Below are 12,278 nucleotides of genomic sequence, written 5' to 3'. Positions count from 1 at the left end.
TCTGAGTATCTACGCAGAGGAGACACAATCGTCGGCAATTTAATCTTATAACTGAAAGGAGGCGGCGGGTCCTTCCATTTGACACGACTGTCTGCAAAGTCCTCACATAAAGCCTCATATACAAACTGTGCATCCGACGAATCTTGCTTAATCATGGTGACAGATTCAATTGCAGCATGCTGCCTCTTGTTACTGTCTGCAGCATTATCCCGACGAGTATAGGTCACAACAGTCTCAGACATAATTGCAAGAGTAAAGTCTGTACAACACTGCTAAACAACTTTTTTTTTTTTATGAAAGCTGTATGCTGTATACAGGAGCCTAAAAAATTTCTGCTGATGCGAATCAAAATGAAGCTCTATTTACTGGAATACTGAAACTGACTTCTGCTGATGCGAATCAAAAAAAGCTCTATACACTGGAATTCTGAAACTAACTTCGAACTCTAGAAAATCTGCAGATGCGAACTGAACCTGAAAAGGAAGGCGAAACTGCACGGGGAGAGAGGATGGCGTGCGAAGAACTGACAAGATGAAGCAGAGGAGCAGTAGCAACAGCCGGTCACGCACACACACACATACACAAACATGCGCACGCGCGCGAAGGGCAGGAGCTGCAGCAGGGTTCTGAGTACGTGGAGCGGCCTGGTAGCTGAAGGTCGAGCCTCATACACACCTCCCCGTCTACGAAACGGCTACACACACACACACACACACACACACATAAGAGCATATATTCACACAAAGGAACTCATACTCAACATAGCCTCCAATTTTTGGAAAACTAGATGCCAAAAGTGTCCAAAAAAATTCGAGTCCTTGTCACTCACTATGTCACAAGGCAACCCATACAATCTGAACAACTGCTCAACAAACTGCTGAGCCAAATTAGTTGCTCTAACGATTGACCTTCTAGGTAAAAACCTTGCCATCTTTGTCAGCTTGTCAACCACCACCCAAATAGCATCATGCCCTCTGCTAGTTCGTGGCAATCCGACAATAAAATCCATGGAAATGCTTTCCCACTTCCCAAAAGGAATCTCTAGAGGATGTAACAACTCTCTAGCTTAAAGAGGCCCAGCCTTATTTACCTGCTTCCTGCCAGAACCTTTTGCCGATATCGACTGAAATGCCCATCAATCCAACACAACCCTCTCAGGGAATCATACAAGTCAGCACTAACCTTGGTGAAACTCAAAAGATTCACCTTTGCAATCCAACTCAAAGCATCTCTAACCCAGTTCAAACTACCCTTCCTATACTTCTGCCCACCGTGCCTTCCTCCTCTTAACTCAAGTCTATCACAAATATCTAATGGTCAATCAAGACAACAAATTTGGATCCATATAGATAGTCTCCAAATTTTCAATGCGTGTATCACCGCATACAACTTTTCTCCTAAGTGTGCTACCTGATTAGGGATACCAACTGTAAAGCCCCATAGAACCACCTGATACACAAGCTAAACACACAAGCTTAGAACTTATAGAAGGGTGCAGGCATACCCACCTCCCACCCGTAGATTCCATTAAGAATCTCCCCCGAGCTACGGGCTAGGGTTCCACTCCCCACAGGCTAAGCTAGTTGGCCCTAGCGTCTCTTACCACCAAAGCCTGTCCCCAGGGACCTTCAGCAAGACCACTTGTGAACCGCCATGTCCATGGTAGGAGTCTGGTCCAAGCACAAACCATCAGTCAAACTCTATGACTAAATGAATCACAATAACCCATATGTCACTTATATAGTAACTACTGCCCCTATAAATAACAATCCAGCTATAAATAGCCAATAACCATGGATTATCACTAATAATAATGAACCCTAGCCACCTGTAGCCTATCTGTGGCCTTCCCCTAATCCCAGGTGTGCCTCTCCTCACCATAGTCGTAGCTCTTCCTTCTGCCTCCCCCTTCTTCTCCTCCACCTCCTCTCTACTTGTTCCGCTTCCGTCCCCTCTCCTGCACTGCTCACCATTCTTCACTCGTGCAGTCCATCATTCCATGTGCCACCCCCAGCCCCTCCTTTGCACCATTCACCCCCCCTCCCAAACCACCTTCCTCCGCACTACTACCCCTGCCTCCCCTTGTGCTACCGGACTCCCTGCTCGACACCCCCTCTCCCTCCGCATGTGCACCCCTTTGAACCCGCCACCTCCTTCACGCGCTCCATCCGTCGCCCTTCCTCCCCTCTTCAAGCTATCATCCGGTGCTCTTCCTTCCCTCCATGCCCTAGCTTTCTCCTCCATCCGTCACCCCCCTCTCTCCTGCATCTTCTCTACTCAGGTGTTGTGCTCGAGGTGCTTTTCCTTTCGGCAAGGGTCGGCTTCTCCAGTCTCTACCCTTACAGGAGGACTCCATGGCAACCGCTCCGTCATCCCCGATTGAGGCCACCACCTCTTGCCATTTTTCTGAAGCAGACCTCCAGCTCTTAGCTTCTATTGTTGCCTCCCTTGCGGGCTCTTCCCTAGTTTGCAAGATCGTAGAGAGTAGTCCCACATGCGAACAAATTTGGGATTTGCTCCAGGCAGCCCCAATTGGCAAGCGAACAAAATCACTAATATCCATTTTCTTGGACTTGGCTACTCCCAGATAGAGTTCGACTCACCCACAACGGTAGATCAAGTGATGCTAGTAAAGAAAAAAAGCACATTTTGTCATTTTGAAATGTTTCAAAGCGAAATGTTTCCAAAAAAAACTCGAAACTTGCTGGCCAATGACATTTCAAAAAAAAAAGAATAATATCCCCCCCCCCCCCCCCTTGAGTAGATCCTTCTGTAGAAGCAACTTGAGTGCCCATGGGCCCTCTCCTTCTCCTCCTCTTCCTCTCCTTCCTTCTCCTTTTTTCCCCTCTTCTTCTCCTTCCTCCCTTCTTCCACTTCTTGTCCTTCTCCCCTTTTTCTTAGTCTTAGTCTTCACCTCCTCCTCTCTTTTTTTCACCTCTTCTTCTCCGTCACTTTTCTTCCTCATCCCAGTTCCCTACCTTCTTCACCTCCTTAATCCCATAATTACAATCCCAAATTGTACAATGCCTCGCGAGTCGCCGCGCTACAAAAATGAAAATACCTAGAATGTGTGAGATGACACCATATTCTAGGGGCTTCTAAAAGATATATATATATATATATATATATATATATATATATATATATATATATATATATATATATATATATATATATATATATATATATATATATATATATATCTTTTAGAAGCCCCTAGAATATGGTGTCATCTATCTATCTATCTATCTATCTATGTGTGTATATCTATTTACTTTTAATTTTATTTTACAAAACTTGCGGTTCTTTTAGTGAACAATGAAACCTTTCGAAAAAGACCTTCAAAACCTTGAAATGTTTCTTGTGACTATGGCACCATAGCATTTTGGGGCGCTCAAGCAATTTTTCGCTAGATGGCACAATGGCTTCGACTCCGCATCCGACCCCCTTGCAGGTGTTTCTGGCTTCCCAATTACGGTTTGCTTCCTCGGCCTCAAAAAGGAGTATAACCCTCTCCTCCATTCAATTAAACAGATGTTCGGGTAGGTAATGGAGTCCCCCCAGACTGTTGCCTTGGTGGTAGCCAGGGCAGCTAGGATTTCGTTCATCAGAGTTTGCGTAGCCTCTCTGGAGGCTCTCCCGTAGGTTATCACACTTCCCAGCCTACAAGAGGGCCACAGTGGGCTAAGTATTCAAGACTCCTCGACAGTGTTTCGTGCGTAGACAGATGCCCGGAGAGAGGGCAGTCACTGAGCCCGACTCCACAACACTGGGTGAGGATGCTGGCCAGTGGCAACAGGCACGTCGGCCCCACAGACACCACCACCAGCCCCAACATGAGCACCGTCAGCTAAAGCATCAGGCAGGTGAGGGCCTCCAGGTAACGGTGCCTATTGGTAACTCTTATGAGCATCTATCTCCGGATGAGGAGGTGGGCCACTCCTAGGAGGTGCTAGTTCAAGCTCTCGGCCTTCAATTCCCGAGTTTCTGGTGCACGTGCCCGCACCCCCCCCCCCCCCCCCGGCGGGCGGCACCCAGCCCCCGGCAGCCCCCTTTATTCCCCTAGTCCTGTTGTGATACCCCCCCGCCCCCCTTGTTTCCTTTGTGCTCTCCCCCTCCTCCAACGCCTCCCCCCTCCATGTCTGCCGCCCCCCTGGCCACTCCTAATCCCTCTCGGAGCTAGCAGTCCAGTTCGGCTCACAGTTTGATTCACCATTTCTGTGCTCTTGTGGACATGACGATTGCAACATCCCATAAGTGGCTGCCCTTCCTCCAGAGTCCCCTGGCAGCCTCCCTTGATCATGGAGGCCTGCCCCGCTAGGTTACAGCCTCTTCAGGTGCCTCTCAGTGGAGGCAAGTGAGTTCTCGGAGATGGTGGCTCCCCTCTTAGTCAGCGTGATTTTCCATCACTCCCTAGCAGCCATCCCAAAGAGTGGCACGGTGATATTTTCGTTCCCGCTCAGCCTTGCCCCGAGCAACGAGTGGGACTGTGAGACGGCATCCTCGACCATCCACTTTCAGTTGCCCTCTCTCTGACATTTGTGAGACGGGGATCAGCGGCTCGTTTTGATATAGTCACACAATTCTGGCAGGCTCGCATGGAACTCGGAGAGTCATGCCTCTGGAAGCAGGACAGAGCTCGGGCCTCTTCGAGCTCGGAGGTGGTCTTGTTCATGTTCTTACATGTGGTAGCAACAGTCCCTCTGACACCGGCATACCGCTATCTTCATTGCAACGGATGGAGCCCGGCGTATGCCCACAGCAGGGCTAGAGCAGAGTGGGGCCTTAATTGAGGGTAGGATCAGTGATCACCTGGCTCACATTCGGCCACACACAGATTTTGTGACTACTCTCCTTCCAAACTGACTTCCAAAACCCCCCGTGGAGAGGGTGCATCAAACAGGTCTCACTCGTGTCATGCATGATTATGTGGATTGACTCTTGGAACATTCATGGGATGGACGGGCCCCACTTCCGTGCCAAGAAAGGGGTCCTCCAAGAGATTCAGAGAGACTGTGGTGCATAGTCACAAGAAACGGCCGTTTCAGACCCTAGAAACGCATTTCAGGACCCTATCCGTTTCCATGGCCTTTTCTCATTTCCCAGGTGATACTGTCACAGGAAACGGCCATTTCCACCCCTAAAAACCCGTTTCCCCATTTCCATTTCTCGAACGTTTCCATTCCCGTTTCTCGTTTCTAGTGACTATGCTGTGGTGAGGGCTCAGTGGATATTCTGCTCCTGCAAAGCACCATTTTTCAACAGGGAGGTACCTGGAGATGCAAGATATTGCCGAGCCACATCCAGTGTCTTGGGTCACCCGCTTTTGGTCTAGAGGGGAACCAGAGGGGTGTTTGCTTCTCAGTTAGTGACCAATTGCTCCCTTCAGTTTTGGACTCACGCACCATGGTTCAGGGAGAGCTCAGTGGTGATCATCAGGATTGGGGAGGACCGGTTGGGCCTCTTCAATATTTATGCCCCCAAACAGGGCGTCTTGGGGCGGACGGATTTCTAGATACAGGTGTGGCAGGAGCTCCCTCTGGTGGATTTTTGGTGCATGGGAGGGGACTTTAACATGCTAGAGGATGCTGCAGACAGACAAGGAGGGGGGTTGGACACTATCTCAAGGGCTGAGTGCTCCTAGGAGGAGTTGATTCTCACCATAAGAGGACAAGATCCCTGGCACATACCAGAGTTTGGATGCCTGCACGGGAGCCTTCGTTTTTCTAGGTCAGACAAGAAGATGTACGAACTGAACCTCTCTCCCATTGACAAATTTTAGTGCGCGTGCAGCAGGGGGGTATGACAGGCATCATTGCAGGCACCATGTTATCTGACGGTTGACCATGTCTCTGTCCTCCTCCACCTTGAGGACCCTGGCGGCCTGAGCGACAACAGAGTGCTGAGAGTGTGGTTTACAACACCGGGATTGGCACACAGATAGAGGAGAAATGGGACACTCTACCTTCAGACAAGGATCAGCTACGGCGGACCTAGATATGGAGCTTAGAGATGTTGGATCGCTCTTACAGAGAGCCGCCCACGAATCGATAACCCACTATCTCGCTCGTTTCTGGAAGCTTTTGTTCATGCTCCCAAGGACCGTCTAACGACAGTTGGAGCAGGTTGAGAAATTTGTGGGTGGTTTAAAACCATCTTTGCATGCGAACGTTCATGCACTGGTTCGAGCACACACCCAGGGTGCTTCATTGCATCGGGCCACCGGTACGAATAGAGGAAGTTTTTAGCCAGCCCTTTGAGGGAAAGTCTTCACAGTTGCCGTTTGCATCAGTGGAGAATCTTTGGCTTCAGTGGCAGTCCCTTCAGTTATTATTCAAGCCCCGTCATCGTGGTGGGTTGGGCATCATTGATCCAGCTATTCAAAGGAGAGCCCTCCTGGGCAAGTTGGTCGTTCAAACCCTTCAGCCAAGGAGTGAGCCCTCAAGGGCTTTCCTCCTCGCTCAGATCTTGAGCCGCACACTGAATCAGTAGACCCTCAACCCCCACTGTACGGTGGATCTTTGTGGAGGCCCGAGCATGCGGCCTCGACGACTCCTTCGAGGACCGCTTCGCTACAAATTTGATCAGAGCTTGGGGCCACCTCAAGCCAGCCCTCACCTAGTTACCCCCGACCTCTGATGAGGAGAGACTTCACCAGCCCTTGATTTGGAACCCCCTGTTCAAGATGCCCAGTGGTCACCCCTTAGACACTCGTTCTCACATTGCACCAAGGCCCCTCCACACTCGTTCCGGCCAGTCGCTCTAGGAAAGTGGGCCAGCTTTGGGAGGCTCCCCCTAGAGACACAGGACAGACGCCTCGCATGGATCTGAGGCTGCGATCAGATTACCCTCATCATCAACTCAGCCATCCCCACCCCCTCCCCCCGGGCGATTGGTGGACCCCCCCTCCAGGACCCTTCCCCTCTGGAGATGCTTGGCACTTTCACTTGCCATGATTTCCCTCTAGCAGTCCTTGGTTCTGATGGGGAGCCCACACTCATTTCCTTAATTGGTCCCCACGACTGGCTAACCCTCTCTTTCACAGAGAACTACAGTGGTGTATGTCTTCAGCGGGTGAAGATTCTTGGCTTTTCATGATCATCAGTGGCACATAGACCCTCCTATGGCTCTAGGAGAGCCGACCTCTGACTCACGTCCAGTGGGATACAGGAGAGTGGGAGTGGTAGGACCCATTCAGCCTGGAGAGCCCGATCACCCCCTTTTTTTGTTACTCGCAAGATCCAAATTCATGAGACTGATGACACCCACACAGCAGCAGACCATTGGGCATCCTAGGGCATCTCTTCCCACTTCCTCCAAGGTTTTTGGAAGCGGCTGTGGAACAGTTATCAGACTAGGAAGGTCACACTCTTCCTCTAGCAGTTCGCCCACGGCAACCTCGTTGGCTATTGGAGGACGACCGGCACAGTGCATGCGATGCAGCCGCCCCAAAGAGTCGCAGCAGCACTGCCTTTGGGGCTATCCCAAAGCGCAACAAGTTTGGCGAGGATGCTTCACCGGTACACGAAGGTGCGGTCTGCGATGCATAATATCACTTGGGGGGGCAGTAGCCTGGGTGACTTGATGCCGGCCCCGCTCTTTTCTACAAGGAGACAATAGGTGGGCAGGCCCTCAAACCCTCCCAATGTAGGATTGAAACAGTTCCCACCCTCGACAGATCAGCAGAGCCTTGGTCTGCGTGCACCAACATGAGATGGGAGATAATCAGCAGCATAGCTGCATGCCATATTTGACAGGCCCGTAGTGAGGCCATCGAGGGTAGTCTCACCCCTCGAGCTGAGTCCATCCGCTCCATTTGGACCGACATCATTCATACCCTCTGCAGTCTGTCGGGGAAGCTTTAGGGCAGGTCGGATCACATGCATAGACAGCGAGAGGCCTTCCTGTGCACATGGTGCATGGGTCGCTTTCTCACCGATCGGGTTAGCGAGATTACTTCGCAATACAAGCCGCTGATTTGGCTCTTCCCCCCCTCCTCCTTTTGCATGAGGAAGTTTCCCTCTGAAAGCAGGCAGCCGTGGAGGGAAACACCCCTCCTCCATTTGTTTTTTGTCTCCTTTGAGGGTTCTGAGCATGTAGATCTACCCCTCAGGCTGCTATTTTTCAAATAATAGAACGATCTCTTTCCCGGAAAAAAAATCATGCTCGCATCTCTAGTGAGTGCAAGAGACGCTCATTGCCACAGTGAGAATCAGACTAGTAAAACAATGTTTTATAAAATGGGACAGTGTGCAGGTCTAGGAGGAGCTCTTCAAGCAGTCAAGTCAGTCAATGAGTCTTCTCTTTGTTTTTGATGTCAAAGTAAGAATATTTTCATGGCATGCACATTGCTTGTATTTATTTTCCTGTAATTTGTAGGTGAAAGCATGATTGATCTTTTGCAGCTTATGAGTTTCAAGAAAGGCAAGTTTTTGTTGTCAAAACTAACAGATAAAAATAGAACTTTTAGATTTTTGTGCTGTATTTTTGTCTCCAGGATTAACTTGTCTGGATGCAAGCGAGCTACCACCTTGTCCATATATGGAATCATTTCAGGTTTCTGGTTTTGATCATTTAGCAAAAACAGCAGACTTGTTGACAAAAAAGCCCATAACATACTTCCTTCCCTTCAATTGACTACTTTGCACATTGCTTGTAATTATTTTCTTCTGATTTGTAGGTAAGAGCGTGATGATCTTTTGTAGCTTATGAGTTTCAAGCGAGGCTAGTTTTTGCTGTCAAAACTAACAGGTTCAAAAAAAAACTTTCAAATTATGCTTTCTGTGATGTATTTTTTGTTTGCAGGGCTAACTTGTCCAAGCTACCACCTTGTCCGTATATGGATTCATTTCATGTTTCTTGTTTTGATCATTTAGCAAAAGCAGCATACTTGAAAAAAAAAACCCATAACATACTTCCAAACCTTCAATTGACTACTTTGCATACACACTAACATGAAGACCTCAAGCAATTCAAATGATTCTCTTCCATATTTTAAACAGTCCATCCGAGACATAGCAGGAAGTGTGAGGGCAGGAGACAAAGAAGCTGTAAATTCCAAAATGCCATCAAAAAAAAAATTGTGCCATGCATTCTATACTGCATTGCATAACTTTATACTATAGAGTGAATTTTTTCATCATTAGATATTCACAAGCTAGAAGAGAGGTCTTGAGAAACATAATTTGAGGTTGATGATGAGTGGCGAAACACTTGGCAACGTGCCTACTGCTCAATTGCCGGCACAAATTAGCCTTCAGAGATCTTGCTGTAGACTAAGAGATAAATCTCTTCCACAAACATCTTGAACAAAAATTACTGCTCGCTTTTGTGCAACTGTGAAGGACAGTTTTATGTTCTGATGAATCCACATTCAGAGATGCATAAAGGGGGAAAGTCGAGGTGCAGAGAGAGAGACAGAGAGAGAGAGAGAGAGAGAGAGAACCTCCAGGACAACATGCAACCAAAACCAATCCAGCAGCATAGTAAGGTGGCAGCTGAAAAAAATGGCTGATGAATGCACCTGCACTTGGCATCACCTATTTAAGGAGACATGAAAAGAAAGTACTATATTATTTCAATAGAGAGATTAGGGAAAGAGATAGCAAACACGTCCACATTAAAGCTTTTCAAAACATCATTTTTTTGCCATGCAAGAATCCAACAACTCAGTATTCTGAACCAAGGACAACCAGAACTGGTAAGAAAAACAAATCCTATCATTGTGGGGAACAAGAATGAACCATTTAGAGCGGCTGATTCATAGAAAAGGAAACAGAAATGAGCCCTCAAAAGCACGTTAAGCAGGATCTGCATAAGATGCACCCTTACAGCATTATCATTTTCCCATCTAACCACATTGCTATAAAAAAGGACTTGACAAAAACTTTAGAGGAGAGTAAATACTCCATATGGTCTAGAATTATTCTCCCCATAAAAAGTAAATTTGAAAGGATGAAACCAGCCTTCTTTCTGGCTATCTATAGAAGGCATATGGTCATTGCTGGGCAGACTATAGTCATGTTAATAAACCTTTGCAGAATCCCAAAACTCAGTTCTTTAACATGTGAAGGATATTATGCATCCTCTATGTGGAGGGAAGGCACAAGAGTAAAACCTATCAAAAATCTAAGCAAAGTATTGTTGAACTCAATAAGCCAAGAGAAGATCCTTTCATTAGTTTAAAAAAGGCCTGCCGAAGTGGCAGAGTACAGACACCACAAAAATGTAGTCAATATATACAAAAAACATGAAAGGGGCACCTCCCTCCACGGCTGGCCGCTCTCAGAGGGAGGTTACATCAGAGGGGCAGGGGGGAAAGCCAGACGGGGGCCTAAAATGCCAGGAAACTCCTCTGTCCTTTCTGGAAAGGAAGGGTCCGAGGGTCCAAGCATGAAGGAACGCCTCTTGCCTCTGCTGAATGTGCTCCCACTCGCCAGTCGTTCAAGCGCTTGAAGCGCCCTCTCAATGTGTGAGGATCCACTCATATGGCTTGGATGGTCTCCACAGGTGGGGTAGTCATTCCATTAATAGCGAGCACACCAGATGTGCCAAGCTGCTAAGCTGCTAATGAGCTCCCATCTCTGGCTGGTGCCCCTCCTGGGCAGAACCCATAGTCAAACTGGGGCAGTGGCCACTGTAACAACGGAGATGTGGAGCTGGGTGAGAATCAGTGCTAAGCCACTCCCGTCATCCTCATAAAATAGGGCCTGGCTTGCCTCCTCTATCCAGGTGTCTGCACCCCACCTGCGGCGTTCGGATCAAAAGTGAAGACTCAAAGGATGCGCTGCCATACTTGTTGGGCCTTGGGGCAATCCAAAAGGCAATACCATTGGCTCTCCTCGATGGGCACCACACCGGCAGCACCCGGACGATGGCTTGCCTCTGCTATCCAGACGACTACACCCCACGTGCGGCACTCAAATCAAATGTGAAGAGTCAAAGGATGCATTGCTATACCTACTAGACCTTGGGGCAATCCCAAAGGCAGTGCCGCTCGCTCTCCTTGGGGACGTCACACCAACCGCATCTCGGCAGCCAAGTGCCAACTACGAGGCTCTTGTGGGCCAGTAAAGTAATTCATCCCATTGGGTGTGAGCATGTATTGTGTATCGTCTCGTAAATAACAATCACTTAAACACTTTATGAAATGTAAACAGCACAACGTAGACAAAGTTAAAAAATAAAATATGCTCAAAGATACCACATTGGGGCCGGAAACCGGGCCAAACCCCCTCAATACCAAGTATATTATTGGAATATTTTATTTGTACAATGTTCCACTCGCTATGCTTGCCAGATTTGCCATAAATAAAAGATGAATACAAATACCAAACAATGTTGCCGGTGATGATTCCATCAATGTAGAGATTTCCCAGCAACCCCTCACCTATCACTAGAGTGAAGCAATCTCAAAACCGGTGTTGTTCCATGCGCCATTGGTGTGCTCGTACTAGCACCTCGATTGATGGGAATAGTGAAAACGAAGAACTGGCACCGGTGGTCACTCCCGGGCACAAAACCAAGCAACATCGGAGTCGTAGATGAATTTCTATCGCGTAAACATCAATAGATTGGTCACAGGCGCTGCTCACAGGCACAAATTGGCACTATGGATGCCCGGAACAGCCCTAAATCAGCCCCCGTAAGGATTTGACCAGCTCAAAACAGGCCGTCCAGCAGCATGGGCTGATCAGGGGCAGCACACGGAGACCCAACAGCAACAAATTCAGCTGCCTATTGATGTTGTGGCACCCGTATGGGCCGCCCAGGTGAAGTACCTCGAAAACTAACGTGGGGGGGTGTAGCAGGGCACCCTTTTGATAAGGATCACAGAAATATGAGCAAAAACAATGGGGAGCTCATGTGTAGGAAGATGATGATTTTGCTTGTAGATGGAGAAGAATGAGATGTGCATTAATAAGTTGTCCACTCAATTTTTAATGAGTGTGAATATGCAAGGGTTACAAACCTTACAAAGCATTTTAATAGATTAAAATAAAGGTTTAGGGTGCACTTACCACTTGTTCACATGCCACAAAACACATCAAAATCCAAGACATTCACACAGTTCACGGGTAAGCGTCCCAAGCCCATGAACTGGACATTCATAGCAAGCAGTTCACGTGAAAACAGTTTCAAACATGCAAACATGTGTGCATGTGCACTTTGCTATGAACAAATCTCCCAATCATGGAACAAGTACAACACCAGCATTTCCGGGCACAAGTCTAGCACATCGAAAAGCGCGGAATTGGGATCCCGGGCACTTAGATCCA

The 12,278-nt window shown here is 48.0% G+C and overlaps 1 protein-coding gene across 3 annotated transcripts in view; it reads right to left on the bottom strand.

Annotated features, from left to right (window-relative positions):
- Positions 1 to 12,278, bottom strand: part of LOC147638515 (Sodium Bile acid symporter family) — a 100,725-nt gene that overhangs the window by 42,509 nt on the left and 45,938 nt on the right. The window contains exon 3 of one of the 3 annotated variants that reach the window (XM_086798430.1): positions 9,744 to 9,810. The exons of 1 other annotated variant lie outside the window; for it this stretch is intronic. In XM_086798430.1, coding sequence (XP_086654556.1) covers positions 9,744 to 9,810 — 67 coding nt within the window. Of the gene's footprint in view, positions 1 to 9,445; positions 9,540 to 9,743; positions 9,811 to 12,278 lie in introns of all 3 variants that reach the window. One more of the 3 variants, XM_086798429.1, reaches the window with a different exon arrangement.

The sequence above is a fragment of the Cibotium barometz genome, chromosome 5 (assembly GCF_041138505.1).
Source record: "Cibotium barometz isolate CiBa-2024 chromosome 5, ASM4113850v1, whole genome shotgun sequence".
Classification (NCBI taxonomy): Eukaryota; Viridiplantae; Streptophyta; class Polypodiopsida; order Cyatheales; family Cibotiaceae; genus Cibotium; species Cibotium barometz.
Note: the sequence above shows the minus strand (reverse complement) of the source record. Positions and strands in the feature narration are given on the sequence as shown.